The sequence below is a fragment of the Oncorhynchus tshawytscha genome, linkage group LG04 (assembly GCF_018296145.1).
Source record: "Oncorhynchus tshawytscha isolate Ot180627B linkage group LG04, Otsh_v2.0, whole genome shotgun sequence".
NCBI lineage: Eukaryota > Metazoa > Chordata > Actinopteri > Salmoniformes > Salmonidae > Oncorhynchus > Oncorhynchus tshawytscha.
Genome location: NC_056432.1, coordinates 27120748 through 27148414, shown reverse-complemented (window position 1 = coordinate 27148414; position 27667 = coordinate 27120748). Strand labels below are relative to the sequence as shown.

The 27667-nt window shown below is 41.7% G+C and overlaps 3 protein-coding genes across 4 annotated transcripts in view; 1 reads left to right on the top strand and 2 right to left on the bottom strand.

The window, feature by feature from the left end:
• LOC112248446 (dedicator of cytokinesis protein 5) overlaps positions 1–6399 on the top strand; it is a 55174-nt gene extending 48775 nt beyond the window's left edge. Inside the window, exons 40-51 of one of the 2 annotated variants that reach the window (XM_024417471.2) lie at positions 741–882; positions 1108–1189; positions 1268–1352; positions 1553–1639; positions 1828–2004; positions 4079–4162; positions 4263–4400; positions 4621–4796; positions 5098–5248; positions 5375–5525; positions 5739–5857; positions 5954–6399. In XM_024417471.2, the coding sequence (XP_024273239.1) occupies positions 741–882; positions 1108–1189; positions 1268–1352; positions 1553–1639; positions 1828–2004; positions 4079–4162; positions 4263–4400; positions 4621–4796; positions 5098–5248; positions 5375–5525; positions 5739–5857; positions 5954–6058 (1497 nt within the window). In that variant the 3' untranslated portion in view covers positions 6059–6399. Of the gene's footprint in view, positions 1–740; positions 883–1107; positions 1190–1267; positions 1353–1552; positions 1640–1827; positions 2005–4078; positions 4163–4262; positions 4401–4620; positions 4797–5097; positions 5249–5371; positions 5526–5738; positions 5858–5953 lie in introns of both variants that reach the window. The other variant, XM_024417470.2, reaches the window with a different exon arrangement.
• Positions 6400–11963: 5564 nt separating this feature from the next.
• LOC112249681 lies at positions 11964–13464 on the bottom strand. The gene has a single exon (XM_024419466.1). It carries the CDS (start codon positions 13253–13255, stop codon positions 12278–12280), a length of 978 nt encoding a protein of 325 aa, XP_024275234.1. The 5' UTR covers positions 13256–13464; the 3' UTR covers positions 11964–12277.
• Positions 13465–15499: 2035 nt separating this feature from the next.
• LOC112248445 (coxsackievirus and adenovirus receptor homolog) lies at positions 15500–22353 on the bottom strand. The gene is made up of 8 exons (XM_024417469.2): positions 22218–22353; positions 21689–21780; positions 21051–21220; positions 20604–20805; positions 19894–20046; positions 19640–19762; positions 18029–18167; positions 15500–17903 (listed from the first exon to the last, which is right to left on the bottom strand). The coding sequence occupies exons 2-8, from the start codon at positions 21768–21770 to the stop codon at positions 17663–17665; spliced, it is 1110 nt and encodes a 369-aa protein (XP_024273237.1). The 5' UTR covers positions 21771–21780; positions 22218–22353; the 3' UTR covers positions 15500–17662.
• Between the last annotated feature and the right edge of the window lie 5314 nt (positions 22354–27667).

Sequence of the window (27667 nt, the reverse complement as noted above, 5' to 3'; positions counted from 1 at the left end):
CAAATATTCCAAAACAGGCATCCTGTTTTCAATAAGGCACCAAATTAAAACTGCAAATCATTGGGCAATGAAATTAACTTTATGTCCTGAATACAAAGTGTTATGTTTGGGGCAAATCCACAGCACATCACTGAGTAACACTGTTCATATTGTCAAGCATGGTGGTGGCTGCATCATGTTATGGGGATGCTTGTCATTGGCAAGGACTAGGGAGTTTTTTAAGATAAAAGTTCATGGAATAGAGCTAAGCACAGGCAAAATCCTAGAGGGAAATCTGGTTCAGTCTGCTTTCCAACAGACACTGGGAGATGAATTCACATTTCAGCAGGACAATATCCTAAAACACTGGAGTTGCTTACCAAGATTGCATTAAATGTTCCTGAGTGTCCTAGTTACAGTTGTGGATTGAAAATCTATGGCAAGACTTGAAAATGGTTGTCTAGCAATGATCAACAATCAAAGCACTTAGAGACTTACCCAAAAAGACTCACAGCTGTATCCGCCGCCCAAGGTGCTTCTACAAAGTATTGACTCAGGGTTGTGAATACTTATGTCAGTTTGTATTTTCTGTATTACATTTTCAATAAATTGGCAAAAATGTCAAAAACATGTTTTCACTCTGTCATTATTGTGTGTAAAAATAAATGTAACCCATTTTGAGATCAGTCTGTAACACAACAAAATGTGGATTAAGTCAAGGGGTAATGAATACTCATCTTTGAATGGATTTGCTCATACAGAACAAAGTGTTCATCTACCGTGGTAAGGAGTACGAGTGGCTGGAGGACTTCAGTCTGAAACTGCTGTCTCAGTTCCCAAACGCCGCCAGGATGACCAGCACAGCGCCCCCTGGGGACAACATCTGTAACTCCCAAGGACAGCGTATCCTTTAGCCCTCTTGCAGCATGCCCTCGTTCTCCCAGCTATTTAATGCTATTTAAATGTTAATAGGAGTTAATGCTTCTAATCAGGACATTGTTCATTTTTACCTTTCTCAAGGACACAGTTTTGAACCACTGGTGCCCCAGTCTCTGTTTACCTTTGGCACTAGGGATTAGTTTTAGTTTTTGAATAATATACAGTCCTATCCTTAGCTGCTCTTCACAGACATCCAGTGTTTTACAGTCAAGCCAGTCCTTACTGTGCCCACCCAGTTCAAAGACAAGGGGGTCCCTGAGCAGATTCTAAAGTAAGGACACAACAGTTTGTGGTATGATTAATTTGTCTTACATATGCATTACATTGTTGGTCCCTCTTCCTCTCCTAGCTACTACAGAACCAATGAAGTGGACCAGTTCCAGTATTCCAGACCCTTCAGGAAAGGTGCAAAGAACCCAGACAATGAATTTGCAGTGAGTACCTTTCACACAGCTCTGACAGACACACCATGCTGCAAAGTCCCAACAAAGCCAGATCCCTCCATTTATACTAACACTCTTGTCTTTGAACATCGCTCAGGAATTTAGCCCTTTTACTTAGCAGTTTAGCACGAGGTTGTTGCTCAAAATATCTGTGTTAACCATTCCTGCATATTTTCTGCCTCATGTTACAGACCATGTGGATCGAGAGGACAACTTACATCACGTCCTATTACTTCCCAGGGATTCTCAAATGGTTTGAAGTGAAGTCCATCTCTGTTGTAAGTTCTCTCAGTAATGATGATGACAAGCACAGTAAAACAAACTTACTGGTGTTCATGTGCTCTATGTTTAATCTAAACACAGTTGAATACTCTGCTACCACCCACAGCAAATAGTTCCTACTCAACCAATTTGGTCTTCTACACTTCAATGTCTCCTCACCTCTCCTTGCTTTTCTATTGGTCAGGAGGAGATCAGCCCCCTGCAGAATGCTGTGGAAACCATGGAGATGGCCAATGAGAAGCTCAGTAACCTGGTGCAGCAGCAGGCCTGTGACAGCTCCACGTCAGTCCATCCACTCTCCATGATGCTCAATGGCATTGTTGACCCTGCCGTCATGGGTGGCTACACCAACTATGAGAAGGTTTGACTTCCAATATTATTTTGTAGGAGTTTAAATCCTTTCCAATTTTATCTCACATTTAAGTGAAGAGTTGTCACCTGGTTCTTATTTTCAAATCAAATCAAAGTGTTTTGGTCACATGCGCTGAATACAGCAGGTGTGGTCCTTAGAGTGAAATGCTAACTTACAAGCCCCTAACCAACAAAGCATATATAAAAAAAAGAATAAGAAATAAAAGTCACAAGTAATTAAAGAGCAGCAGTAAAATAACAATAGCAAGAGTATATACAGGGGGGTACCAGTACAGAGTCAATGTGCGGGGACACCGGTTAGTGTAGGTATTTGAGGTAATATGTAGGTAGAATTCTTAGTGACTATGCATAGATGATAACCACAGAGAGTAGCAGCAGTGTAAAAGGGGGGGCTATGCAAATAGTCTGGGTAGCCATTTGATTAGATGTTCAGGAGTCTTATTGCTTGGGGGTAGAAACTGTTTAGAAGCCTCTTGGACCTAGACTTGGCGCTCTGGTACCGCTTGCCGTGCGGTAGCAGAGAGAACAGTCTATGACTAGGGTGGCCCATGCGGTACCAGAGAGAACAGTCTTTGACTAGGGTGGCTGGTTTCTTCAACAATTTTTAGGGCCTTCCTCTGACACCACCTGGTATAGAGGTCCTGGTTGGCAGGAAGCTTGGCCCCAGTGATGTACTGGGCCGTACGCACCTTTCAGTCTCCTGAGGAGGAATAGGTTTTGTCATGCCCTCTTCACGTGTGCTTGGACCATGTTAGTTTGTTGGTGATGTGGACACCAAGGAACTTGAAGCTCTCAACCTGCTCCACTACAGCCCCGTCAATGAGAATGGGGGCATGCTCGGTCCTCTTTTTCCTGTAGTCCACAATCATCTCCTTTGTCTTGATCACGTTGAGGGAGAGGTTGTTGTCCTGGCACCACACGGCCTGCTCTCTGACCCCCTGACTATAGGCTGTCTTGTTGTCGGTGATAAGGCCTGTTATGTCATCTGCAAACTTAATGATTGGTTGGCCGTGTAGTCATGAGTGAACAGGGAGTACAGGAGTGGACTGAGCACGCACCCCTGAAGAGCCCCTGTGTTGAGGATCAGTGTGGCGGATGTGTTGTTCCCTACCCTCACCACCTGGGGGTGTCCCAGGGTTAGGAAGTCCAGGATCCAGTTGCAAAGGGAGTTGTTTAGTCCCAGGGTCCTTAGCTTATTGATGAGCTTTGAGGGCACTATGGTGTTGAATGCTGAGCTGTAGTCAATGAATAGCATTCTCACATAGGTGTTCCTTTTGTCCAGGTGGGAAAGGGCAGTGTGGAGTGCAATAGAGATTGCATCATCTGTGGATCTGTTAGTGTGGTACGCAAATTGGAGTGGGTCTAGGGTTTCTGAGATAATGGTGTTGATGTGAGCCATGACAAGTCTTTTAAAGCATTTCATGGCTACAGACGTGAGTGCTACGGGTCGGTAGTCATTTAGGCAGGTTACCTTAGTGTTCTTAGGCACAGGGACTATGGTGGGCTGCTTAAAACATGTTGGTATTACAGACTCTGTCAGTGACAGGTTGAAAATGTCAGTGAAGACACATGCCAGTTGGTCAGCGCATGCTCGCAGTACACGTCCTGCTAATCCATCTGGCCCTGCATCCTTGTGAATGTTGACCTGTTTAAAGGTCTTACATCGGCTGCGGAGAGCGTGATCACACAGACCTTCCGGGAACAGCTGGTGCTCTCATGCATGTTTCAGTGTTATTTGCCTCGAAGCGAACATATAAGTAGTTTAGCTCGTCTGGTAGGCTCGTGTCACTGGGCAGCTCTCGACTGAGCTTCCCTTTGTAGTCTGTAATAGTTTCCAAGCCCTGCCACCTCCGACGAGCGTCAGAGCCGGTGTAGTATGATTTGTTCTTAGTCCTGTATTGACGCTTTGCCTGTTTGATGGTTCGTTGGAGGGTATAGCGGGATTTATTAAAAGCTTCCTTGAAAGCGGCAGCTCTGTTATGTTAGCTACTATTTATTGTGACCATATGACCATATGTCCCAGTAATAAAAATGTTTATTCCACCCCCTTTCTTTCTCTGAAGGCGTTCTTCACTGACGCCTACATACATGAACACCCAGAGGACCTTGAGAGCATTGAGGTCCTCAAACATCTTATTGCCCTCCAGGTACAGTATATCCTCATTCTCCCCTTGTTGTTGAACCTGACCTTAGACATGCAGTACATGCCATAAGAACAGAGGCTCCTCCCTCCTCCTCTCCCCTCAGATCCCTCTCCTGGCTGATGGGATCCGGATCCACGGGGAGAAATCCACGGAGCAGCTGAAGCCCTTACACAATCGCCTGCTCACCTGTTTCTCTGACCTGCGGGAGAGAGTGGAGAAGCATTACGGCGTCATAACCCTGGTCTGTTGCCAGCAGCAAACTCAATTTAATGTTAGAGGGTGGCAACTTTAGCTATTGGCTCCTCTGACTGCCTCCCTATTAAACTCCCCTCATTCAAAGCAGAGTGTACATTATATAAATCTTTCTTTAGGCACTCCATTGCTGCTAGTGTTTTGCCTGTCAATCCACTCATCCCCTGCCAAATTTCCTGATGATGTTTAATCCCATTTGTGTATCCCAGCCCTGCTCGCTGACTGAGAGAAAGAAGAGTCGTGTGGGCTCAGTAGTGATTCCCTACATCCTGTCCTCCACCCTGCGCCGCATGTCCACCGTCTCCATCATCTCCACCACCTCCTCAGGCCTCTCCAGCGGCTCTGCTTCCTCTGATGGACCCTCACGGCGCTCCTCCTCCCAGGAGTCAGTCCTTCACCTCCTCCTCTTTCCTCCTTCCTTCTCCCTCCTCCTCCCAGGAGACAGTCCCCCTCCTCCCTCCCTCCTTCTCCCTTCTCCCTAGCTGTGTTTCTCTCTTTGTGCTGCTCTGGTGGTCAATTTGTGTTGCTATGTTTGTAAGGAGTATTTGTCTGTGCTTTTCCACATCTCACAGTGTGACATTGTCTGATGTCTTGCACATGCCAATGAATCCCTCTAACTGTAAAGCCCCAACCCCCCCATTTCTCTCACTCTCTCTTTCTCTATCTGTCCTGATATCCATCATCAGTTCACTGTTGTCCCGTGCCACTGCCAATGATCGCCGGGCCTCGATGTTGTCCCGCTCGGAAGATGACAACCGGATTGGCCGAAAGAACAGAAAAGAATGGAGTGTGAGCAAGTCACAGGTTTTGGTGGAGAGACAGCCAGACATAGATGAGGTAACTTAAACAGGTTTGGGCTCATAAAAAAAGGCATCAAAGGTGTAATTTGAGAATGTAAGTAATTACCCATGTACTTGATTGATTTCAAGGAGGGCTGTATCTTTGTACTCTATTCCTTAGCAGACCCTTCCAGAGAAGCAGCAGAGACCCAAAAGCCTACAGTTTGGGGACCGTCGCCTGACCCTGTCTCTGTTCCAGGGAGCCTCTTCTCAGCTCAGCCTTGGCAACCCTCTCAGCCCCCTGCCAGCCTCTCCTCACACTCCTCGCAGCTCCAGTACGTAGCTTAACTACGCACAAAGGATGCCTTCAAAGCAGCCTATCCCAAACAACCTTTTAGAGATACATACCGGTTCACCCTAAACACAGAAAAAGTCAACTGCACAGGCATAGAGATCAACCCTGTATTGGATCCATGCCTCGTCCACACACAGTTTTACCTGTCATGCAGCCTAAAATATGTGTGTTTTGTCACACTCTCTCTATGCAGGTTATTCATCTTTCCTTGAAGATAATGATGCCATCACTGACACTCCTGGGACACCCCCACCCATGCCACCAAAGAAACATCCCCACGAGATGTTTGACCTCCCCCAAAACTCCTCTGAGGTACCGCGAAACTGAAAACATCTATATTTTTTGTAAAATGCGCGTTGTGAAACAGATTATTTTAAAAGTGTATTTTTTACCCTGGTCTCTCCATAGTTCCTTCCTCCTTTGCCTCAGAAAATTGAAAGCAAGCCCCCTCCACCTCCTCCTAAGACCAGGAAGTCTATGTTCCCCGGCTCCTACGAGCACAGTCCTCAGTGAGGATCCTCCACCTGCTGCCTGGGATGGCTTGGTTTATTTTGTGGTACTGTAGCACTTTATTGTTACATAACTATTACAGGACCAGTACCTGTTATGTACTTCAGAATTACATGTCAACAATTTATATTGCTGATACTTACAACAAGTAAGAACCAACCAACTGGTTCTTGTGGTGTATGTGCCCTGTGAATATCTAAGAAACAAGCATACAGTTGAATTCATTAAAACTCGTTTTTCAACCACTCCCCAAATTTCTTGTTAATAAACTATAGTTTTGGCAAGTCGGTTAGGACATCTACTTTGTGCACAACACAAGTCATTTTTCCAAAAGTTGTTTACAGACAGATTATTTCACTTATAATTCACTGTATCACAATTCCAGTGGGTCAGAAGATTACATGCACTACGTTGACTGTGCCTTTAAACAGCTTGGAAAATTCCAGAAAATTATGCCATGGCTAATTGGCATCTATTATGATAGGCTAATTGACATCATTTGAATCAATTGGAGGTCTACCTATGAATGTATTTCAAGGCCTACCTTCAAACTGTGCCTCTTTGCTTGACATCATGGAAAAATCAAAAGAAATCAGCCAAGACCTGAGAAAAGAATTATAAACCTCCACAAGTCTGGTTCATCCATGGGAACAATTTCCAAACACCTGAAGGTACCACGTTCATCTGTACAAACAATGGTACGCAAGTATAAACACCATGGGACCACGCAGCCGTCATATCGCTCAGGAAGGAGACGTGTTCTGTCTCCTAGAGATGAACGTACTTTGGTGCGAAAAGTGCAAATCAATCCCAGAACAACAGCAAAGGACCTTGTGAAGATGCTGGAGGAAACGGGTACAAAAGTATCTATATCCACAGTAAAACGAGTCCTATATCGACATAACCTGAAATGCCGCTCAGCAAGGAAGAAGCCACTGCTCCAAAACCGCCATAAAAAAGCCAGACTACGGTTTGCAACTGCACATGGGGACAAAGATCGTACTTTTTGGAGAAATGTCCTCTGGTCTGATGAAACAAAAATAGAACTGTTTGGCCATAATGACCATCGTTATGTTTGGAGGGAAAAGGGGGAGGCTTGCAAGCCAAAGAACACCATCCCAACCGTGAAACACGGGGGTGGCAGCATCATGTTGTGGGGGTGCTTTGCTGCAGAAGGGACTAGTGCACATCACAAAATAGATGGCACCATGAGGTAGGAAAATTATGTGGATATATTGAAGCAACATCTCAAGACATCTTAAGTCAGGAAGTTAAAGGTTGGTCGCAAATGGGTCTTCCAAATGGACAATAACCCCAAGCATACTTCCAAAGTTGTGGCAAATAGCTTAAGGACAACAAAGTCAAGGTATTGGAGTGGCCATCACAAAGCCCTGACCTCAATCCCAATAATATTTGTGGGCAGAACTGAAAAAGCAGGTGCGAGCAAGGAGTCCTACAAACCTGACTCAGTTACACCAGCTCTGTCAGGAGGAATGGGCCAAAATTCACCCAACGTATTGTGGGAAGCTTGTGGAAGGTTACCCGAAACGTTTGACCCATGTTAAACAATTTAAAGGAAATGCTACCAAATACTAATTGAGTATATGTGAACTTCTGACCCACTGGGAATGTGATGAAAGAAATAAAAGCTGAAATAAATCATTCTCTCTATTATTATTCTGACATTTCACATTCTTATAACAAAGTGGTGATCCTAACTGACTTAACTGACAGGGAATTTTTACTATGATAAAAAGTCAGGAATTGTGAAAAACTGAGTTTAAATGTATTTGGCTAAGGTGTATGTAAACTTCTGACTTCAACTGTATTTCTGAAAAAGTAGTAATAATAATTTTATCTTTTGTCATTATGTGTTAGAATCACACTGAACTGTTAATAAATTCCGGTGCATTCTTCACAAAAAAGCACAGGCAATGACTGCATTTGAATGTTTTATTATGTGATATAGCTAGGTGAAAACCTTTGAATTAGAATCACTATTACTGATCAAAGGCAGGGAATGTGTGGTATGTGATTCACAACTGGTTTCAGCACGCACAGGCTTGGATTCTGTTGTTGTTGAATATATAGTTTACATCTATGGTTGCATCAGCACTGACCTAAAATGACAGTAAATGCCAACCCTTGATGTTTTGGTTCTCTTTGCCCCGTCATGGTCATAGCACATAGTACATGCATAGTAGTCCTTTTTGAAGGAACTGAGATTGTAATCAAAATGGCATTTTCCCCAAATCATTGAGTCAGTAGTATTTGTCTAAGATAAAGTCAAATTGAATAACCTTGACTGACTCATAATACTGTGTAGCTATGCATTAAATCAAATCAAATGTAATTTTTCACATGCTTTGTAAACAACAGGGAAATGCTTACTTACGGGGCCTTCCCAACAATGCAGAGAGAAAAAAATAGAAATAATAGAAAAATAATAGCACAAGGAATAAATACACAATGAATAACGATATTTTGACTATATACACAGGGTACCAGGGGTATGAGGTAGTTGAGGTAGATACAGTATGTACATATAGGTAGGAATCTTACATAATTCTGTGATGTAAGCACACTAAGATATGCAAGTACCTCAATGATATCACATTTTTTAGAGACATGCACTGGATTGAATTCATGTAAATTTGATTTTATTGTATATTTTTATTTTTAAGAACAAACTACTTTATATCTTGACCTCTTGCTTTCTATACAAATCAGCTTAATCTATTTCGTTGAAGCAAGTTCTCATTTATGGTAGAGAGAGAATGTTTTTTTTGTACCGTTTTTTTCAACAGAACATTGTACAAATGGCAGCAACATGCTGAATTGTGAGTACAACTTACATTTGAAAATAATAATTGTCAATACTAACTAAAACACAATAAAAAACAGATGTAGCCAATGAGAAATGTACAAATAATGTTCACCAACAACTGTTAAGCAGGCGAACAATGGCTGGGATGGCTCTGCAACGGAAACACTCAGTCCTGCAGTGGAACAGTTAAGTTGTGGAGTGGGTCAGGTGTACACTAACAGATTATCGTTTAGAGCATATGGTGGTAGGGATCGGATTGTGAAGGATCTTGAGAGACTCCTTGCGTGTGGAGAGTGATGGTAGGTCCAGATTGGTGCATGTATCGGAGTAGGAGGTGTAGTCTGCCCATGAGGATCTGTACTGCTCTTCTCTGGTCCCTCTCAATGGTGTCCCTTGGTTAGCTCCGAATGCCACACTGGAGCAGCATATTCCACCGCTAGTCGGATGTAGGTGGTGAAAACCATTACCAGGTCCAAATATATACATTCTATACTTTTTTTAAAATTCAGTCTTATTTTTTTATGCAGTGCTCCCTTTGTCTGCTGAATTGCTCATCCATGCATGTGATGTATTTCAGAAATTACAGGTTTGATTTATATAGTGCAAGAATGAGTCTTTTATTTTCGAAGGGAACTAACCTTTTTGTATGAGTTTTTCTAACAATGATCAGAACAGATATTTGTAAAGAGATTTATAGCTATGTACTAGCATGAAGAGATGTAATATACATTTTTGACCAATAAAACTTGTAAAGCCGACCATAACAGAAATAAATAATTTAATAAATGTTATTTGTTTGGTGACTTTTGTTTGTTATAACATGTATGCTGATTAGGTAAAATGTTCCGTTGAAATGAAGTATTGTAACAGAAGGCTAAACTCTCAGCCTCTAACCTGTCAGCAGAAGTTCTTAGAATCATTATCCTTTACTCATCTATTGCCTTTATCATCCCTTATCTCTCTTATCAAGGACATAATAGGCACTGGACGGGACATCATTATAGCTTCTTTGATCAATAATTGTGATAATTGCGATGATAATGTAGGGCCTCAGCGTCTGCTGAGATTGTTTGACAGTGAGATAGTTTTCATTCTGTCACACAAAGCCTAATTTTCTTTCCAGTAAATAGTGAGAGAATTTATGTCTGTCAGTAATTTCATTGTGATACCATCGGTTATGCATGTTATACATATGATTCTGTTTCAGTTATATTCATGCTTTATTTGTATGTTCTATATTGAGAAGAACATTTATTTTTTTACGTAGCATTAGCGTATATGTTGAAGTGGACTTAAGTAAAACACAATAATGTTCCCCATACGTGAAAGCAGGTTGTTTCTGTACAGTAGTGTGGGCTGGGCTGGGGAGAGAGGTTTATTGCGTAGTTTAGTGTCGTTTATTGCAGTAGGGCCTGTGTGATATTTAGCTACTGGTCATGTTAATCTAGTTTGCTAATGGCCTGTTCCTTCCTGTCAGATACTGGGGGACAGGATATCACTCTCCCTGCAGTCCCTTCGTCACATGGCCACAGACTACTGTAGGGATGCTTCCAGGCTGCCCTGTGATGTGTGCTCATCCATGGACGAGTTTAGCTGGGCTTGGTTTTTACCGTCAACATTTACCCATATCTTCTTGGACACAAACAACATTCCTGACCACATGCCATTGACAGACATAAGTAGACTTGAGTGCAGCTGTCTGATAATAAATGCCCCTGTGTATCTCCGTATTAGACTTCACTAGATGGTGCTAGAGGGAATGTAGCGGTGGGGTATTTGTCAGTGTTGCCGAAATAGGACAGATGGTTTTCACATTTTAAGAGGTGTAAAGTAACTAATTATAACTACTCTTGTTTTCAAAGTACGTAATTTTACTTCTACTTGAGTAAAATTTCATTAAAGTAACAGTACTTCTACTTGAATAGGATATTTCAGTACTCTTCCTCCCCTGATGAGTGAGTGAGTGAGTGAGTGAGTGAGTGAGTGAGTGAGTGAGTGAGTGAAAGAGCGTGTGGGTGAGTCAGTGAATGTCGGCCGGTCCTCTGGACAAGTAACAAGTATCAGAGGGGTGAATGAGGGATTGAATAGGTGAAGGATTAGACATGTTTATTTATGGAGTTTTTTGAAGTCTGGCAGCTTCATTGTTTATGTAATTTATTTTGTATTGGTTTTGTATTTATCAATACATTTTAATTGCTTAGAATGTTTCATTTATTTTCAAATGTTAATAGTATATTATTTTTACAAATCCTTCATTTTTTACCTTGTAGCAACTCATAAATTCCTTCTGTACATTAATTTCCTCTCTTCCTTTTCAATTTAATGCGTGGCAAAGATCATGTGTAACAACTTTCAAGTAACCTTAGCAAAGGTAGCTAATTATTAAGGTTTTTATATAAAATAGTAACTCAATTACTTTCACTCTGAGTACTTTTTTGCTACTTTTTTACCTTTACTTGAGTAGTTTTTTTTACAACAGTAATTTTAAATCTACTTGAGTAAAATGTATTTAAAGTAACAGTACTTCTACTAGAGTAGGATATTTCAGTATGCTTTCCAACCCTGCATATTTCCCTTAATATTCTAGATGGTTTGTGAGCAGAGGTTATACAGAATGTGTATGCAACCACTATACATCACATCGTACAGATTTTCAGCAAATATTAACCACCCTTTCCAAATGCAGTTTGATTGGTAGAGTGTCTTGTTTGGTTGTTATCATCTAGTAATGACCTTGGTATAGATATACAGAACCATAAGAATCCCATTCACTATGCTCTCAACTGAAAAAGATAGAAACTGACACTGGATATTAGCTATTGAGATGAGAGAAACAAAGGCGAAAAAGAGGCATTTATTGTAGGCTATGGCAAAGCCCTATAATGAGTAGCCATGATATTAATATGGACTGTAAATCTTTAATCAATATCTGTAATGGCAAAAGACATAGGTTATTCATGAATTAATAACTACACCACATTGAAAAATATTCTTAATTATATTGAGAAGAACATTAAACAACAGAGACAGGGCTGTTAGCTAAAATACTATAATATTTATTCACATGTTATTTTATGTATCTAATATAGGTATATGCATGGAAAAACAAGCCACACATTGAACCTAATGATGAAGTTAAGTGGTCAGACAATAAGATGACTCTAAATCCATACTATCCAAACATATTCATGCAAATAATTAATTGGATTTATATAGTGCTTTTCTTCTAACAGAGATACTCAAAATGCTTTACATAGCAGGGGGAAACTCACCTCATCACCACCAATGTGGGTCACCCACCTGGGTGATGCACGGTGACCATTTTTGTGCCAGAATGTTCACCGCAACATGTTAAATTAATGTACCCAAGGCCATTGTGGCTACCCTGGTCTGACTCAGTGTTTGACTGTGTGAGCAGAGCTGGGTTTGCATTTGGTCTCTGGCACCTTTAGGCAGGACAGACAGGGAAACTCATCCAGGCCGACATTGTAAGAGTGGAGGAGAACCTTCCAGAATGTCTTCTTACCGTAGATAAGAACCAAGGCACTGAAAGTGGTATAGATGGAGGTGAAGAGAAAAGAGAGCAGAATAGCATTCTCTTTCTTCACCGTCACCTGATAGTACGCATATAGATCAACCACCATGAAACAGAGGAAAACAACCACCAGGGCGAGGGTCATGCGTATCACCCGCATCTCAGTGCCCAGCTTGGGTGCGTGGGAACCATTGGTACTGGCCTTCATGTGCTGGAGATGGATGCCCAGGTGAACAGAGATGGATATGCAACACTTTACCATCAGAACTCCTGGTAGGATATTAGAGAGGACTAGATAAACAGTGTTATAGATCATGCCAGGGGTGTCATTAGGCATGATGGAACCGCAGTCCTTGTTTTCCGATGTATTGTTCTCAGGGACGAGGACAGTCAGCATGGGCAGACACGTGCTGAGACCACACATAGGGATGACCAGGACCACCGTGGTGACGTGCTTCAGGATGGCCTCCTGGATCTTGGTGTAGCAGTGGATGGGCTCGATCACTAGCTTGGTGCTGTAGTAGAAGGTCAGGAAGGAGGTGGTCCACATGATAGTGAACTTGAGGCTGAACACTGTCAATATCATTAAGGAGTAGAACAGCTCTTCCAGTCGGCAGTCTTTGTCTATTTCGGTCATGGTCATCCAGAGATAGCAGAGCAGCTGGTGAGCTCCATTGGCCAAGGACAGGGCTGTGATGATGGTTTCACAGGGGGTCCAGTGTTTGTTCTGCTTATAGCTCTTCAGGCTCATCAGGAAGATGAACAGGTTGAAGAACATGGTGAGGACGGCCATCAGGCCAGTTATGACCCAGATAGTCACCTTATTAGCTCCTTGCATGGTGCTGTTGGTTCTTTAAACAACGTCCACCAGCTAATTTGAGGTGTTTTAAGGTGTGTTTGAGGTTGAGGGGGAGGTAGTGCTCGAATGTTTCAATACCATATTTTGCAAGCTTTTTTAATATGACATTTACTTTCAAATTCTTCACTTAACACAGACAGTCAAGGGTTTTCTTCATTTGAATCAGACCAACACATAGCCAGGAGGTTTCTGTTCTCTGTAGAAGAAATGTACAAATAGAAAATTAATTGGAAAACATTTTAAAGTCCACAAGGGTAAGGTAAGCAATTACACCATTGTTGAGTGTGGCTATTTTGGATGCAGCTTTACCTCAGAAAAAGATCCCTTTGAGTCTGATGGTTTTTCTTGGATATTTTAGTACAACTTGAAATAGGTTGCCTGATTCAAAATCTTGGCATTGAAGATGAAAATATATTTTTGAAAAAAGGTCAAATGATGGCTTTTAGAAGTTGCCTGAAGATGTTAACTGAGAACGGCATCGCAAGTTGAGGCACAGACCCTTTGATTTCAGAGTAGCCTGATTGGAATTTATAGAGAAGCATCAAACTCTAATCACAACAGTATTTGCATGGTGGGGATGGCAAAAGGCAGTGGTGGCAGGGTATTTCCATGGGCCTGGGGTGAAGTTGTGTGTATATCCGGTGGAATTACTGTACGAGAAGTACTGCAGCATGACAGGTTTGCCAAACCACAGATACTGAACAAAACCTCTCAGGCAGGAGGTCCAATGTCCATGCAAATGTACTTCCTGGAGCTATGGCCACAGATTTACACATCATCCCACAAGGTCAATTTACGTATCATAAAGGGGACAACCTGCCTTTGGCTCACCTTCAAATTCTGTGTTAATTCATCACTTTATAGCAGGGCTGTTCAATGCTGGTCCTGGAGAGCCTAAATGCTTCAGTACCTGGTAGTTAATTTACAAGTTACACGGGCCCACCCACTGGGGAGCCAGGCCCAGCAAATCAGGAGTTTTTTTATTGTCCCCACACTTGTCAGGTGGATGGATTATCTTGGCAAAGAAGAAATGCCCACCAACAGGGATGTCAACAAATGTGTGCACAAAATTTGAGAGAAATAAGCTTTTTGTGCGTATGATTTTTTTTTTCAGCTAATGAAACACTGTACATGTTGTGTTTATATTTTTGTTCAGTATAGAAAGAGGAGTCTAAGTTACAGGTGTCAAACTCATTCCACAGTGCCAAATGTCTGCGGGTTTTCGCTCTTTCCTTGTCCTTGATTGATGAATTAAGGTCACTAATTACTAGGTCACTAATTAAGGTCACTAATTAAGGTCACAATTGGTTGTCTCCCGCGTAATTGAAAGGAAAAAAAAACCTGCAGACACTAGGCCTTCCACGGAATGAGTTTGACACCCCTGCTATACTAATGCTGCGTTCAAAACTACTGGGAACTTGGAAATCTTCGACATCCGACTTCAGTGCATTCAAACCAACTTGAGAAAAATCGATTTCAACGGTCAATCCAACTCGGGGCCTCTTTCAAGAGCTCCGATTTTCTGACCTAATGATCACTGACGTCATGATTTGACCTCATATTTTTCAGAGTTTCCAGTTGTTTTGAACCCGGCAGTAAGTAGATCCAGTATTATGCTCTATGGCAGGGATGTCAAACTCCTTCCATGGTGGGCCTAGTGTCTGCTGGTTTATGGGGTTTCCTTTCAATTAAGACCTAGACAATCAGGTGATTGGAGTTCCTTACTAATTTGTCAACTTAATTAATCAATCAAATACAAGGAAGGAGTGAAAATCCGCAGACATGCGGCCCTCCGTGGAATGAGTTTGACACCCGGTCTATAGTATGATAATGCACAAACCAAAAAGAGAAAGCAAAAACCCAGAGATCCTTGCAGCCAAATCAATCATTGTAGACTTTCCACACTACTTCTACATAGAAAGAAAAAATTCTTTGATCATAGACTTTCTGCCAGATTTTCTCCCCTGAGCTGTCTACTTCTGAAGCCAGTCTGCTTCATACTCTTGTTTTCTACCAAAATCAATATCATATCACATATCTGACTGGCACACGATGTTATTCCATCTCATCATAAAAAAAGATTTCCAACGAAAGTCTGTCAATCAAATCTGCAGCATCACTAGTCAAAATGAGTTCCCTCGTGAATTTGGCTTGGCGTGTTGAGGGTGGGGTCATTTGCTTTTTTCAGTTGGTGACACAGATTAATCACATTTGATAAACAAGTTAGTAAAAAAAAGTGCTTTATTGGGAAATTATAGAAAGGATGACAAACATTTTAGTTACTTGTCTCCCGGGCAAATTAAAACATACATAGATTTTTTTTAAATACATCTGACACTCACATACATCTGACACTCACTGCATACATACACTTTAAATATAACCTTTTTTTCTCATTTGCAAAATCCTGAATTTAGCTACACGTGACTAAAATATTATCCATTGCACTATTGCACCAATAGTCCCCAGGCTAAGCTTCGGGTGGAAGTGGCTGGGAACAGAGTATGTGAGCAGAGCGTTCCCAATTCGACTGGAGCGTGATTCCCAAAGGCTGGAGCGTAGGGCTTTGCTCAGGCTCCAATTTCGCTCTCACTTCACGAGCTCAGGCCAGTACCACTCACTTCACAAGCTCAGGGCATGCCCGGCCCAGCATGCATTTGCAGTCTACTTGTGTGCTGCTAACTATAGCTACTATCATGGAGTTCGCTAAATATTTTCAAAAAGAAACTGATGAAACACACAGGTGCTTATTATTAATGAAGGTGACTTACCAAGACGATGACCAAGAGCAAGAGAGGGAGTGCGGTGATATAGTGTACACAACTAAATAATCTTTGTGGAATCTGAAAAGACACGTATTCTGAAAGTATGATCGTGTACTTACTGCATGCACATGCTAAAAGAAAGGTATGAGGTGGGTAGATAACTGTGTCATTGTAGCAAAGTATTTCTAAACAAAACATCTGATCTCTTAAACCTTAAGTGTATTTTTGTTCTATTATCTATACAACAGGCCATACTTGATTTTGGCCCAATAGGCCTGGCATATTCACACATTCAAGCAGCTTTATGTTTTGATTGGGTTATTTTGCCTAAAAACATTCAGGCCTACAGCTATTGCCCAGCAAGAGTGGCCAAAGGGGTGTTTAGCATCCCCTGGGGGTCTGCACGTGTGGGGAGGGTATTCTCCGCTGCTGACCGTCTCTCCAGGCACCATGCATGAGCCTGAAGCCACAGACTGGCCAAACTTGTATTTAAAAAAACTCAAAGGCACTAATAGGTCATTTTTTGGTGTATTTTGTATTTAATTCTAAGTAAGTCACAGCCTATATATGCAATTAATAAACTACAATGATTTAATACAACAAAAGGTTGCTCTTTATGTCCCTACCAGCCTAATGTGTCGCACTCGCAAGTGCTTCACTATGTATTTTTTGTAGACTTATAGCCTTGAAATAATTGAAATTATTTAGCCTAAGTAATTCATTTTCGTTCCTTCTTAGGCTCCCTGTCTGGATTTCCAACCGCTCAACTCCTTCACATGCTCTGGCTGGGAACGAGATTATACATTATACATTATAAAACATATCCTTTAATAGAGTACCACAGTATGAATCTCAATACCCATAAAACCTAGCGGTCAAACAGGGAAATGGTTCCATAGGGTATTTTAGAAACACTTAAAATAAAATAAGAGCTGTGTTTCGTGTAGGCTTACCCTGGTGTGACATTTTGACAACCGTGTAAATATCTCTTGGACAAGGTGACTTTTATCAATATATTTGCCTGTATGTGGCTATCATAAAGAACTACAAATACCATGATGATCTGGACAAAACTGCCGAATCGAGGCAAAGGTAAGAATCTCTCGATTAACTATCTACATGTTAGCTAAATGTAGAATTGAAAAAAATTGCTAAATTCCTTTATACTGACAATTCTGTGAACTGTCTTGTGCAAGTTTTAAAATTGACACATTACCTGTTAGCAAAGGTGTCAGGAGCTTGCACTGATTTGTAGTCTTGCATTATGTCTACTTTGATGCAAATTAGCATTTTCAAATAGAGAAAATAGAGCCAAATATTTTGATAAAAGTCACCTTGTCCGAGAGAAATTTAAATGCTTATCAAAACGTCATGCCAGGGTAAGCCTACAGAAAACACAGACCTTATTTTAAGTGTTTCTAAAACCCCCTATGGGAGAAATGGAGGAAAACAATTGGAACCATTTCTCTGTTTGACTGCTAGGTTTTATGGGTATTATGACATCTCAACTGTGGCGGTCTATGCCTGCATGTGATAGCTGTTTATACAGAAGTTTGGTAAAATGTCCTAAACTGACACTTCAAAAATGCGATGAGGTTTCTTATCCCAACCCAAATCATTGTTACACAGGGTAGCCATAACTGCTGTCATATTTCAACAGAGAAGGGGCCTGCTGCCCGCTGGGGGCGGACGTGCCTTTGCTCCTGTCTGTGTAGATGCTGCTGTGGCCTGATTCTGTCCTCTTGGGCTGGCCCTTTCTTACGGAGCTGTAGACCACCCCTGGGTGGGAGCGGTAGCCTAGGACCGAGCGGAAGCTGGAGTTCCTGCTGGCGGGGCGACTCTCTGGGGCTGGGGCATCCTCCCTGGTGGGCAAGGGTAGTGCCAGGCCACAGAGGAGAAGCACAGAAAGGTAGAAGTTAAATTCATTTTCCAGTTTGTCTGCTGCAGCCTGTAATTCTTGGAATGTATGGAATGTCATATTTCATACCTGATTTCATGGGCAACCTCCTTCTCATAGCGACGCTTGTGGCAGCAGCAGACCAGAAGCCAGATGAGAAGCAGGAGGAGGAGCAACAGTAGCAGGCCACCAATCACAGCACCCACTATGGTTCCTGCCTTGTTGGAAGCTAAAAAGGTCCTGATATTCAGACAGGTTCCAAGGAATAGGTCCACACATATGCACCGATCTCACTTTCTTTCTCCCAATCAACAGGCTTAAAGATACAGTGCCTTGCGAAAGTATTCGGCCCCCTTGAACTTTGCGACCTTTTGCCACATTTCAGGCTTCAAACATAAAGATATAAAACTGTATTTTTTTGTGAAGAATCAACAACAAGTGGGACACAATCATGAAGTGGAACGACATTTATTGGATATTTCAAACTTTTTTAACAAATCAAAAACTGAAAAATTGGGCGTGCAAAATTATTCAGCCCCCTTAAGTTAATACTTTGTAGCGCCACCTTTTGCTGCGATTACAGCTGTAAGTCGCTTGGGGTATGTCTCTATCAGTTTTGCACATCGAGAGACTGAAATTTTTTCCATTCCTCCTTGCAAAACAGCTCGAGCTCAGTGAGGTTGGATGGAGAGCATTTGTGAACAGCAGTTTTCAGTTCTTTCCACAGATTCTCGATTGGATTCAGGTCTGGACTTTGACTTGGCCATTCTAACACCTGGATATGTTTATTTTTGAACCATTCCATTGTAGATTTTGCTTTATGTTTTGGATCATTGTCTTGTTGGAAGACAAATCTCCGTCCCAGTCTCAGGTCTTTTGCAGACTCCATCAGGTTTTCTTCCAGAATGGTCCTGTATTTGGCTCCATCCATCTTCCCATCAATTTTAACCATCTTCCCTGTCCCTGCTGAAGAAAAGCAGGCCCAAACCATGATGCTGCCACCACCATGTTTGACAGTGGGGATGGTGTGTTCAGGGTGATGGGCTGTGTTGCTTTTACGCCAAACATAACGATTTGCATTGTTGCCAAAAAGTTCCATTTTGGTTTCATCTGACCAGAGCACCTTCTTCCACATGTTTGGTGTGTCTCCCAGGTGGCTTGTGGCAAACTTTAAACAACACTTTTTATGGATATCTTTAAGAAATGGCTTTCTTCTTGCCACTCTTCCATAAAGGCCAGATTTGTGCAATATACGACTGATTGTTGTCCTATGGACAGAGTCTCCCACCTCAGCTGTAGATCTCTGCAGTTCATCCAGAGTGATCATGGGCCTCTTGGCTGCATCTCTGATCAGTCTTCTCCTTGTATGAGCTGAAAGTTTAGAGGGACGGCCAGGTCTTGGTAGATTTGCAGTGGTCTGATACTCCTTCCATTTCAATATTATCGCTTGCACAGTGCTCCTTGGGATGTTTAAAGCTTGAGAAATCTTTTTGTATCCAAATCCGGCTTTAAACTTCTTTTAAACTTGAAATATCCAATAAATGTCGTTCCACTTCATGATTGTGTCCCACTTGTTGATTCTTCACAAAAAAATACAGTTTTATATCTTTATGTTTGAAGCCTGAAATGTGGCAAAAGGTCGCAAAGTTCAAGGGGGCCGAATACTTTCGCAAGGCACTGTATTTGTGGTTTTAAACTTACGGTTGTATGCGTGCAGGGTGCATTTACACTGCACTTTGCCAACAGGATTCAACACCACACAAAGATAGTTTCCCATGTAGCTCTCTGAGTGATTTCTTATCGTCAGCTCTCCAGTCTGAGAGTCTAAAAAAAAAACACAAAGACAATCACTGCCAGCTACAAGCCACACCTTACCGCAGTATATCAACATGTACAGTAGATCTATGGTTATGTGTGCCATGTCTTATCTAGAGGCTTTAGTTCTTGGTTCCTACTTTGTGTTGCTGTGGGCGGGATGGCCCCTCCACTCTCTCTGGTCCAGACATAGTTGATGGGGATGGATCCCACGGAGGACTTGCATCGGAGGGTGACATCGCTCCCCTTCTCCTCGCCACCTTCAACCCAGCACTTAGGCATTGATGGTGGAACTGGTGCAAGAGAATAGAGGTAAATCAGTGTCTTTGGAAAGATTTCCTTTGATGTACCGTACCAGGGGCGCAACTTTCACTGGGGACATTGCATTTTTGCCCCCCCCTCAGTTTTATCATTGGAATGTGATACAAAACGAAGCAACGGTGTGCTTTAGGACCATGCGGACACCTCCGAGTGGTCGGGTAGGCTGTTTGGTGTGTTAATAATCTGACTGGACAGAAAAATTTATATAATTATGTTCCCCCCGCTTCTAAACCCAAAGTTGCGCCCCTGTACTGTACATATGCATTTTTGTAACCAAATGCAAAATGGGCCAATGTGTAAACTTGTTGATTTCTTCTAAGTGTATTTCCACCAGAGGACATTTGGTATATTGATAGGAACAAAGGAAAGAGGTGTGGCTGCTGGATGGAAGTATCGGAGATAACAAGGCGTTAACAGGGTGTTAACATTCCATCTCGGTGAGAGAGCAAATTTTAAAACGGCACACAGGACAGTGGAATAATGAAACTGGTAAAACAGAAACCAGTCTGGGAGGGGCGGCCTTCCTCACCCATCACTACCAGAGTGACTTTTCGCATGTCGACACCCGGCACTTTCTTGACTTTGCACTGGTAGGTGGCTGTGTCTGAGGCTTTCACTGCAGAGATGGAGACGGATGCGTCTCCCAGTGTGGGGGCTCCTGTGAAGTCCATCCTGGTAGACAAGCTGGGGTCCCCATAATGCACTTTTTTGCCTCCTGAATAAGATAAGATCTAAGAGATAGAGTCAGTTCAATGACAAAAACTACAAAAACACAAGTATTGATAACACATATTCAGAACACGTTTTTTTTTACTGAAACAGTGAGGATAAGATCTCTAAGGCTAGTCTGACCTAAAATATATGAGTGGATGTTAAGACTAACATATTAATTTGATAATGCATGTTTCAACTCCAAACCCTCCCCATAAGTTATCCATATCAAGGATCCCCTCTGTCCCCTGCTCTGTAGTCTCACCAGCTGGTCTTTCTGGGTCATGTCTGGACGGACGTTCAACCACTCAATGTCCAGTTCTCCTATGTCAGAGGGGTCAGGGGTGAAGGTGCACCCCAGCGTGACTTTCTCCCCCTGGGCTTTTTGAATGGTCTGAGGCCCTGTGGATGTTATCTGAATACCCTCTATGACATCTAAGGGTTCAGAGAAAAACACACATTCAGGATTGACACTTACAAAGAATGTGGAGTCCCTCAGGCAGGGACAGACTAAAATGACAACTTCTAAATGGGGAAAAACTGCATTAGCAGTTCACAGAAGTGTAAATGCATTTCTGATAAATTTGATATCTCCAACATGTAGGACAGATACTGGCTATTGAATGCAGCAGAAACTGACGTTGTTATGACCTGGGACACTGTCTGGGCTCCACCCCAACTGCTGTTTACATTGAGTGAAATAAACCTGTTGCGTAGGAATGTACAGTCAATGCCTGTCGCACAGGCACATCTTACATCCCCTGACAAAGATAAATGGACAGAAAAACCTTGATATGAATTAAACTCAAATGTGGTCTTGTGCAGTGTGGGCCCGAAGGGCCCAACATGATGGATAGCATGGGGAGACTAGGTTAGGAAACCCTGATTTATTTGACAACTCACCTGTGTTGAGATAAACTGTTAGCACAAACATCACAGCCAACTGTAGTCTTGAGCATGTAAGGCACTTTCGCATAGTGACCATATTGGTAAACCTGTATGGCACATCAAGAGAAATATGATTACAATTATTAACTGAATTGTTTGAATGTGTACTTACTCATTGTGATTTTAATCTAGTTTTATGGAGGAAACATTACTCAGCTAACAGATATGTAGTCTTTATCATGTATTGAAACTACAACGATAAAATATGCTCACTTTTTCTGAGGGGCGCTCTTTCTGAGGGGGATAGATAACTCTGGACAGAATGGCATATGGCCATTCTGTCCAAGACTAGGGGAGTAAATACTACAAGAGGACATATACTCTACAATATAACCAAGTGTATTTTATCCCCCTCTCCAACTTAGTGGCTGTTGCTGAGTGAGTGAGGAATTTGAAAATGTAACTCTTGATTATATCAGCTCATATTCATAATATTTTGACAGTATTCAAGACAACAATCAAACAATGAATTAATACAAATTACCTTTCTGTTCAGCAATATTCCAAAGGTAAAGTTGTTTCCAAGAGTCCTGACAGACTGAAACAGCACAAAACCTTTGCTTCCCTTCAGTTGCTCTCACCTGAAATTGTAACATCAGGTCACGCCCTCTCTATTTCCATACAGTCCTTCCTCTGCTTCTTCTTCTACGGTATTATGGCGGTACGCAAACATTGTTAGAGGTGCATGCCACCACCTATTGTGTGGGCTGTGTATCAGCCTACTGTTTTGGGAGTGTGAATTCATAACATTTTGTGACACAGAAAGGGGAGGGAAAAAAGGATGGGAAAAGTGAATAAGAAATTGCCCTACCAACTAACCCTATACCCATTAAAACCTCACTACTACTTGGCCCTATTTTATCCTATACCAGGCTGGCAGCCGGGAAGGACGGGACATTATCGTTCAACACACCTTGTAACTCTTCTGCAATAACATCTTGTACACCCAAGTACTTCTTTGCAGCTGCCACCACAACATCTATTTTCAGTGATTTACATCATATGCCTGCTATACAGTTGATAATAACCAAGGTATGAACACTAAGTAACCAACCTTACTGAAGCACATGTTGTTCCTATCACTCTCTTTTGGCCTCGGCCTACTCACAGGGAGCCTCTTAGGATTCCTCGCCCTTGACCTATCTTCCTCTACTACTCTCTTCACTGCCTCAGCATACAACACCTTCTGTACTACTCTGATCCTTGGCACCTCAACCTGCCTTTCTCTCACGAACACTTCTGATCTCCAGCACCATGGCTACCCCTACAGTTAACACACACAACGTTTCCACCGATATTACACATTCCTTTCTCTCATGCCCTCCTGCACACTTCTCATATCTAGGAATCTCCCTCCTGCACACTTCTGCAACATGACCATAAGCTTGACACCTAAAACACTGTAATGGGTGTGATGGAAATGTTTATGTTTGTGCTTTTCAAATAACATATTTCTACGTTCTGTTTGTGCTTTTCTATAAACCAATTTCTGTGTTCTTGCAAGTGACTGATTGAACGAATCCTCATTATCAATATCTACAATTTGGCAGTACGCCCAGAGCCTTGTTTAGAGAAAGGATATCTCAGTTTCAAGGTCTCAGCTTAGAGAGAAGAAGCTTCGTGAGGTATTGGTCTGTTACATGCATAACCCAGTATTGGTCGTCACATGAATGAAGCAAACATGAATTATGAATGATAAATATAAGCTAAATCATGCAAATATAACTTGTTAGTATATAAGGGAACTCATGTGACTACCCCATTAGAGCTCACTTCAGACCGGTACTTTATGCATCTATGTTTGACTGTGACCTCTCCAGCTTCCTGACAATAAAGAGTGATTAATTATAAGATTGACTTCGAGTGTCCCTGTATAAAAATTTCCACAACAATTTGGTGTCACGAACTGGATGATTGATTCTGCCTGTGGAGCTTTCCAGTTGGGGTCTGCGAGGAAAACTGGTGGCGCATTTTATGAAGCGTTAGGGACAATGAGACCCGCCCAGACCAGACCCTTACTGTGAGCTGCCCAGGAGAAGACACATCATCCGCAAATAATTGAGGGATCACAACTGATTTCAGTAAGTCAATTTAAATGACTCTGTATAAAAATAAAAATAAATTTTTTAAATCAAGGCGAGTAATGCATAAAAAGGTACCCATAGTCTTATTTTATGAGAAGAGGGTTCCATGGAATGCCCCACTGACAGCTGTCTGTAGGCATTTATAAGAAGTGTCCACGTGGTCTGCAACCACTACAAATAACAGAAGGTGTTTTTGAATACATTCAGTTAGGAACAAATTCTTATTTAAATTGACAGCCTAGGAACTGTGGGTTAACTGCTCTGTTCAGGGGCAGAACAACAGATTTGACCTTGTCAGCTCAGGGATTCGATGCAGCAACCTTTCAGTTACTGGCCCAACGCTCTAACCACTAGGCTACCTGCCACCCCAGCAGTATATGTACAGGAGATACATATGGTGCATATCAAGTAACGACAAGAGATTCTTTGAAGCTGCACATGGGTAATAAGAGAGATTACCGAGTGTGTTTGGGATTTGAAATATGGATAATAAATGGATTGAAATTAGTACAGAGTCTGCTGCCTCAGTGTCCTTAGATATTTTTGTCAGATGCTACTATGGAATACTGAAGTATACAGTGCCTTGCGAAAGTATTCGGCCCCCTTGAACTTTGCGACCTTTTGCCACATTTCAGGCTTCAAACATAAAGATATAAAACTGTATTTTTTTGTGAAGAATCAACAACAAGTGGGACACAATCATGAAGTGGAACGACATTTATTGGATATTTCAAACTTTTTTAACAAATCAAAAACTGAAAAATTGGGCGTGCAAAATTTTTCAGCCCCCTTAAGTTAATACTTTGTAGCGCCACCTTTTGCTGCGATTACAGCTGTAAGTCGCTTGGGGTATGTCTCTATCAGTTTTGCACATCGAGAGACTGAATTTTTTCCCATTCCTCCTTGCAAAACAGCTCGAGCTCAGTGAGGTTGGATGGAGAGCATTTGTGAACAGCAATTTTCAGTTCTTTCCACAGATTCTCGATTGGATTCAGGTCTGGACTTTGACTTGGCCATTCTAACACCTGGATATGTTTATTTTTGAACCATTCCATTGTAGATTTTGCTTTATGTTTTGGATCATTGTCTTGTTGGAAGACAAATCTCCGTCCCAGTCTCAGGTCTTTTGCAGACTCCATCAGGTTTTCTTCCAGAATGGTCCTGTATTTGGCTCCATCCATCTTCCCATCAATTTTAACCATCTTCCCTGTCCCTGCTGAAGAAAAGCAGGCCCAAACCATGATGCTGCCACCACCATGTTTGACAGTGGGGATGGTGTGTTCAGGGTGATGGGCTGTGTTGCTTTTACGCCAAACATAACATTTTGCATTGTTGCCAAAAAGTTCCATTTTGGTTTCATCTGACCAGAGCACCTTCTTCCACATGTTTGGTGTGTCTCCCAGGTGGCTTGTGGCAAACTTTAAACAACACTTTTTATGGATATCTTTAAGAAATGGCTTTCTTCTTGCCACTCTTCCATAAAGGCCAGATTTGTGCAATATACGACTGATTGTTGTCCTATGGACAGAGTCTCCCACCTCAGCTGTAGATCTCTGCAGTTTATCCAGAGTGATCATGGGCCTCTTGGCTGCATCTCTGATCAGTCTTCTCCTTGTATGAGCTGAAAGTTTAGAGGGACGGCCAGGTCTTGGTAGATTTGCAGTGGTCTGATACTCCTTCCATTTCAATATTATCGCTTGCACAGTGCTCCTTGGGATGTTTAAAGCTTGGGAAATCTTTTTGTATCCAAATCCGGCTTTAAACTTCTTCACAACAGTATCTCGGACCTACCTGGTGTGTTCCTTGTTCTTCATGATGCTCTCAGCGCTTTTAACGGACCTCTGAGACTATCACAGTGCAGGTGCATTTATACGGAGACTTGATTACACACAGGTGGATTGTATTTATCATCATTAGTCATTTAGGTCAACATTGGATCATTCAGAGATCCTCACTGAACTTCTGGAGAGAGTTTGCTGCACTGAAAGTAAAGGGGCTGAATAATTTTGCACGCCCAATTTTTCAGTTTTTGATTTGTTAAAAAAGTTTGAAATATCCAATAAATGTCGTTCCACTTCATGATTGTGTCCCACTTGTTGTTGATTCTTCACAAAAAAATACAGTTTTATATCTTTATGTTTGAAGCCTGAAATGTGGCAAAAGGTCGCAAAGTTCAAGGGGGCCGAATACTTTCGCAAGGCACTGTAATTACAAGCATTTCATAAGTGTCAAAGGCTTTTATTGACAATTACATGAAGTTGATGCAAAGAGTCAATATTTGCAGTGTTGACCCTTCTGTTGAAGGAATTTCATTCCTCTGTTTTAATTCCCAATTAAAATTAAACACTGTCAATTCATAATAATTTGTAAGACCCTTATCTTATAGGAATGGACAGAGCCCGGTCTTAAAAGTCAAGTAACAGCCTTTATTCAAGAGAGTACTGCCACAATACAGGTTACCACAGGTTATAAACTGAAAATGACGTCATTAGTTCTAACACTACCCCGTGCCATCTCCGTTCCAGTATCAAGGCTGTGTCTCAAGCCTTCCCACATCCATCTCCCTACCAATTTAATATAATTTACGAGTGAAGGTTTTCTTGTGTAGATAAGCATTCTAGCCAGTCTGATTCATTTGTACCAAGGAACAGACCGTCATTGTTACTAAACTCTTGACCACATTCACACACATTATTTTCAGTACTGGGATCAGATAAGAAAATTCATACATATACAGTAACATTTAGTATTCTGATTAGTACATAAACAGTAACATAATAGTATTCTGATTAGTACATCCTGATTGAAATGTATATATAATTAGTCATTATAGATAAAAATTCCCTTAACATATCCACCCTATGATTAAATATTATACATCCAATCACACATGTAGTTATATTGTAATATTAAAAAGCCTATTTCTATTTTTATTAGAGATATTTCTTGTCATCAAAACATCACCTAAACCTAACCCCATACTTGCATTCGCCATAACTGTTTCTCAGGCCTACATCAGAATCACAACTCTTCTTATCAGGATTTTGTTACAATCTTCATTAAAAAAACAGTCTAATATTGAGACGGGATACAACCTAGCCTCCCTGAACATCAAATATGGTCTCATCAAATATAAATTCCCGCAACTAAAAGATCCATATTCGTCCACTTGTTCTGTAGACATGCATTCAGTACTCCACGGGTCAGAACCTGGAATCGGCCCATACCGCACCATCTGTTGTTTCATCGATTTCTCCAGAGTCCTGGAAATAAGGCCTCGCACACAGGGAATTAGACAACAGCCACATAAAACTAAAACAGTCACACAGGTGAATGTAGCCCATAACACAGTGATCATAACATTTTTCCATTTTCCAAACGTACTATCAAACCAATTAGTCAGAGAAATATCCACCCCAGAGTTTTCTGCCAACTCGTGAGCCAGGGTGGTCAAACCAGCTGAGGCTTCGGGCACTGATTTGTCCAGAGCTGTGTTATTTGGGATGTAAGCACAAACATGGTCCCGATAATCACGCATACTTCTCTTTTTCAGCCAATAACATATCTAATGCAATTCTATTCTGCCAAGCCATCAGGCTGGTTGCTTCAGTCTGTTCTGCAAAACCTATAATAGCATCTCTGGTATACTTGTTAAAGCGCTGTTGATTATAATAAATATAATTACTCCAGTCCATGTTCTTATTGAGAGTAGACCACCCGGAAATGCTTAACTCTCATCCTGCTAGGATCTGATTTCTTGCTTTGAACTCATCTGGCACCCCCCGTGGAACCCCAATGTTATCAATGTATACTTTGTCATCAAGAGACCCGGATGGAGTAGCTCTTTTCT

What these genes read in the sequence shown, in the direction of transcription:
- LOC112248445 (XM_024417469.2), bottom strand. Translation starts at nt 21,770, where the DNA reads ATGGTCACTATGCGAAAGTGCCTTACATGCTCAAGACTACAGTTGGCT. An exon ending in AACAGTTTATCTCAACACAG is followed by an intron (nt 21,221 to 21,688) that starts GTGAGTTGTCAA and finishes CTGAACCCTTAG; the next exon opens with ATGTCATAGAGGGTATTCAG. An exon ending in AGTCACTCTGGTAGTGATGG is followed by an intron (nt 20,047 to 20,603) that starts GTGAGGAAGGCC and finishes CTCTTGCACCAG; the next exon opens with TTCCACCATCAATGCCTAAG.
- LOC112249681 (XM_024419466.1), bottom strand. Translation starts at nt 13,255, where the DNA reads ATGCAAGGAGCTAATAAGGTGACTATCTGGGTCATAACTGGCCTGATG.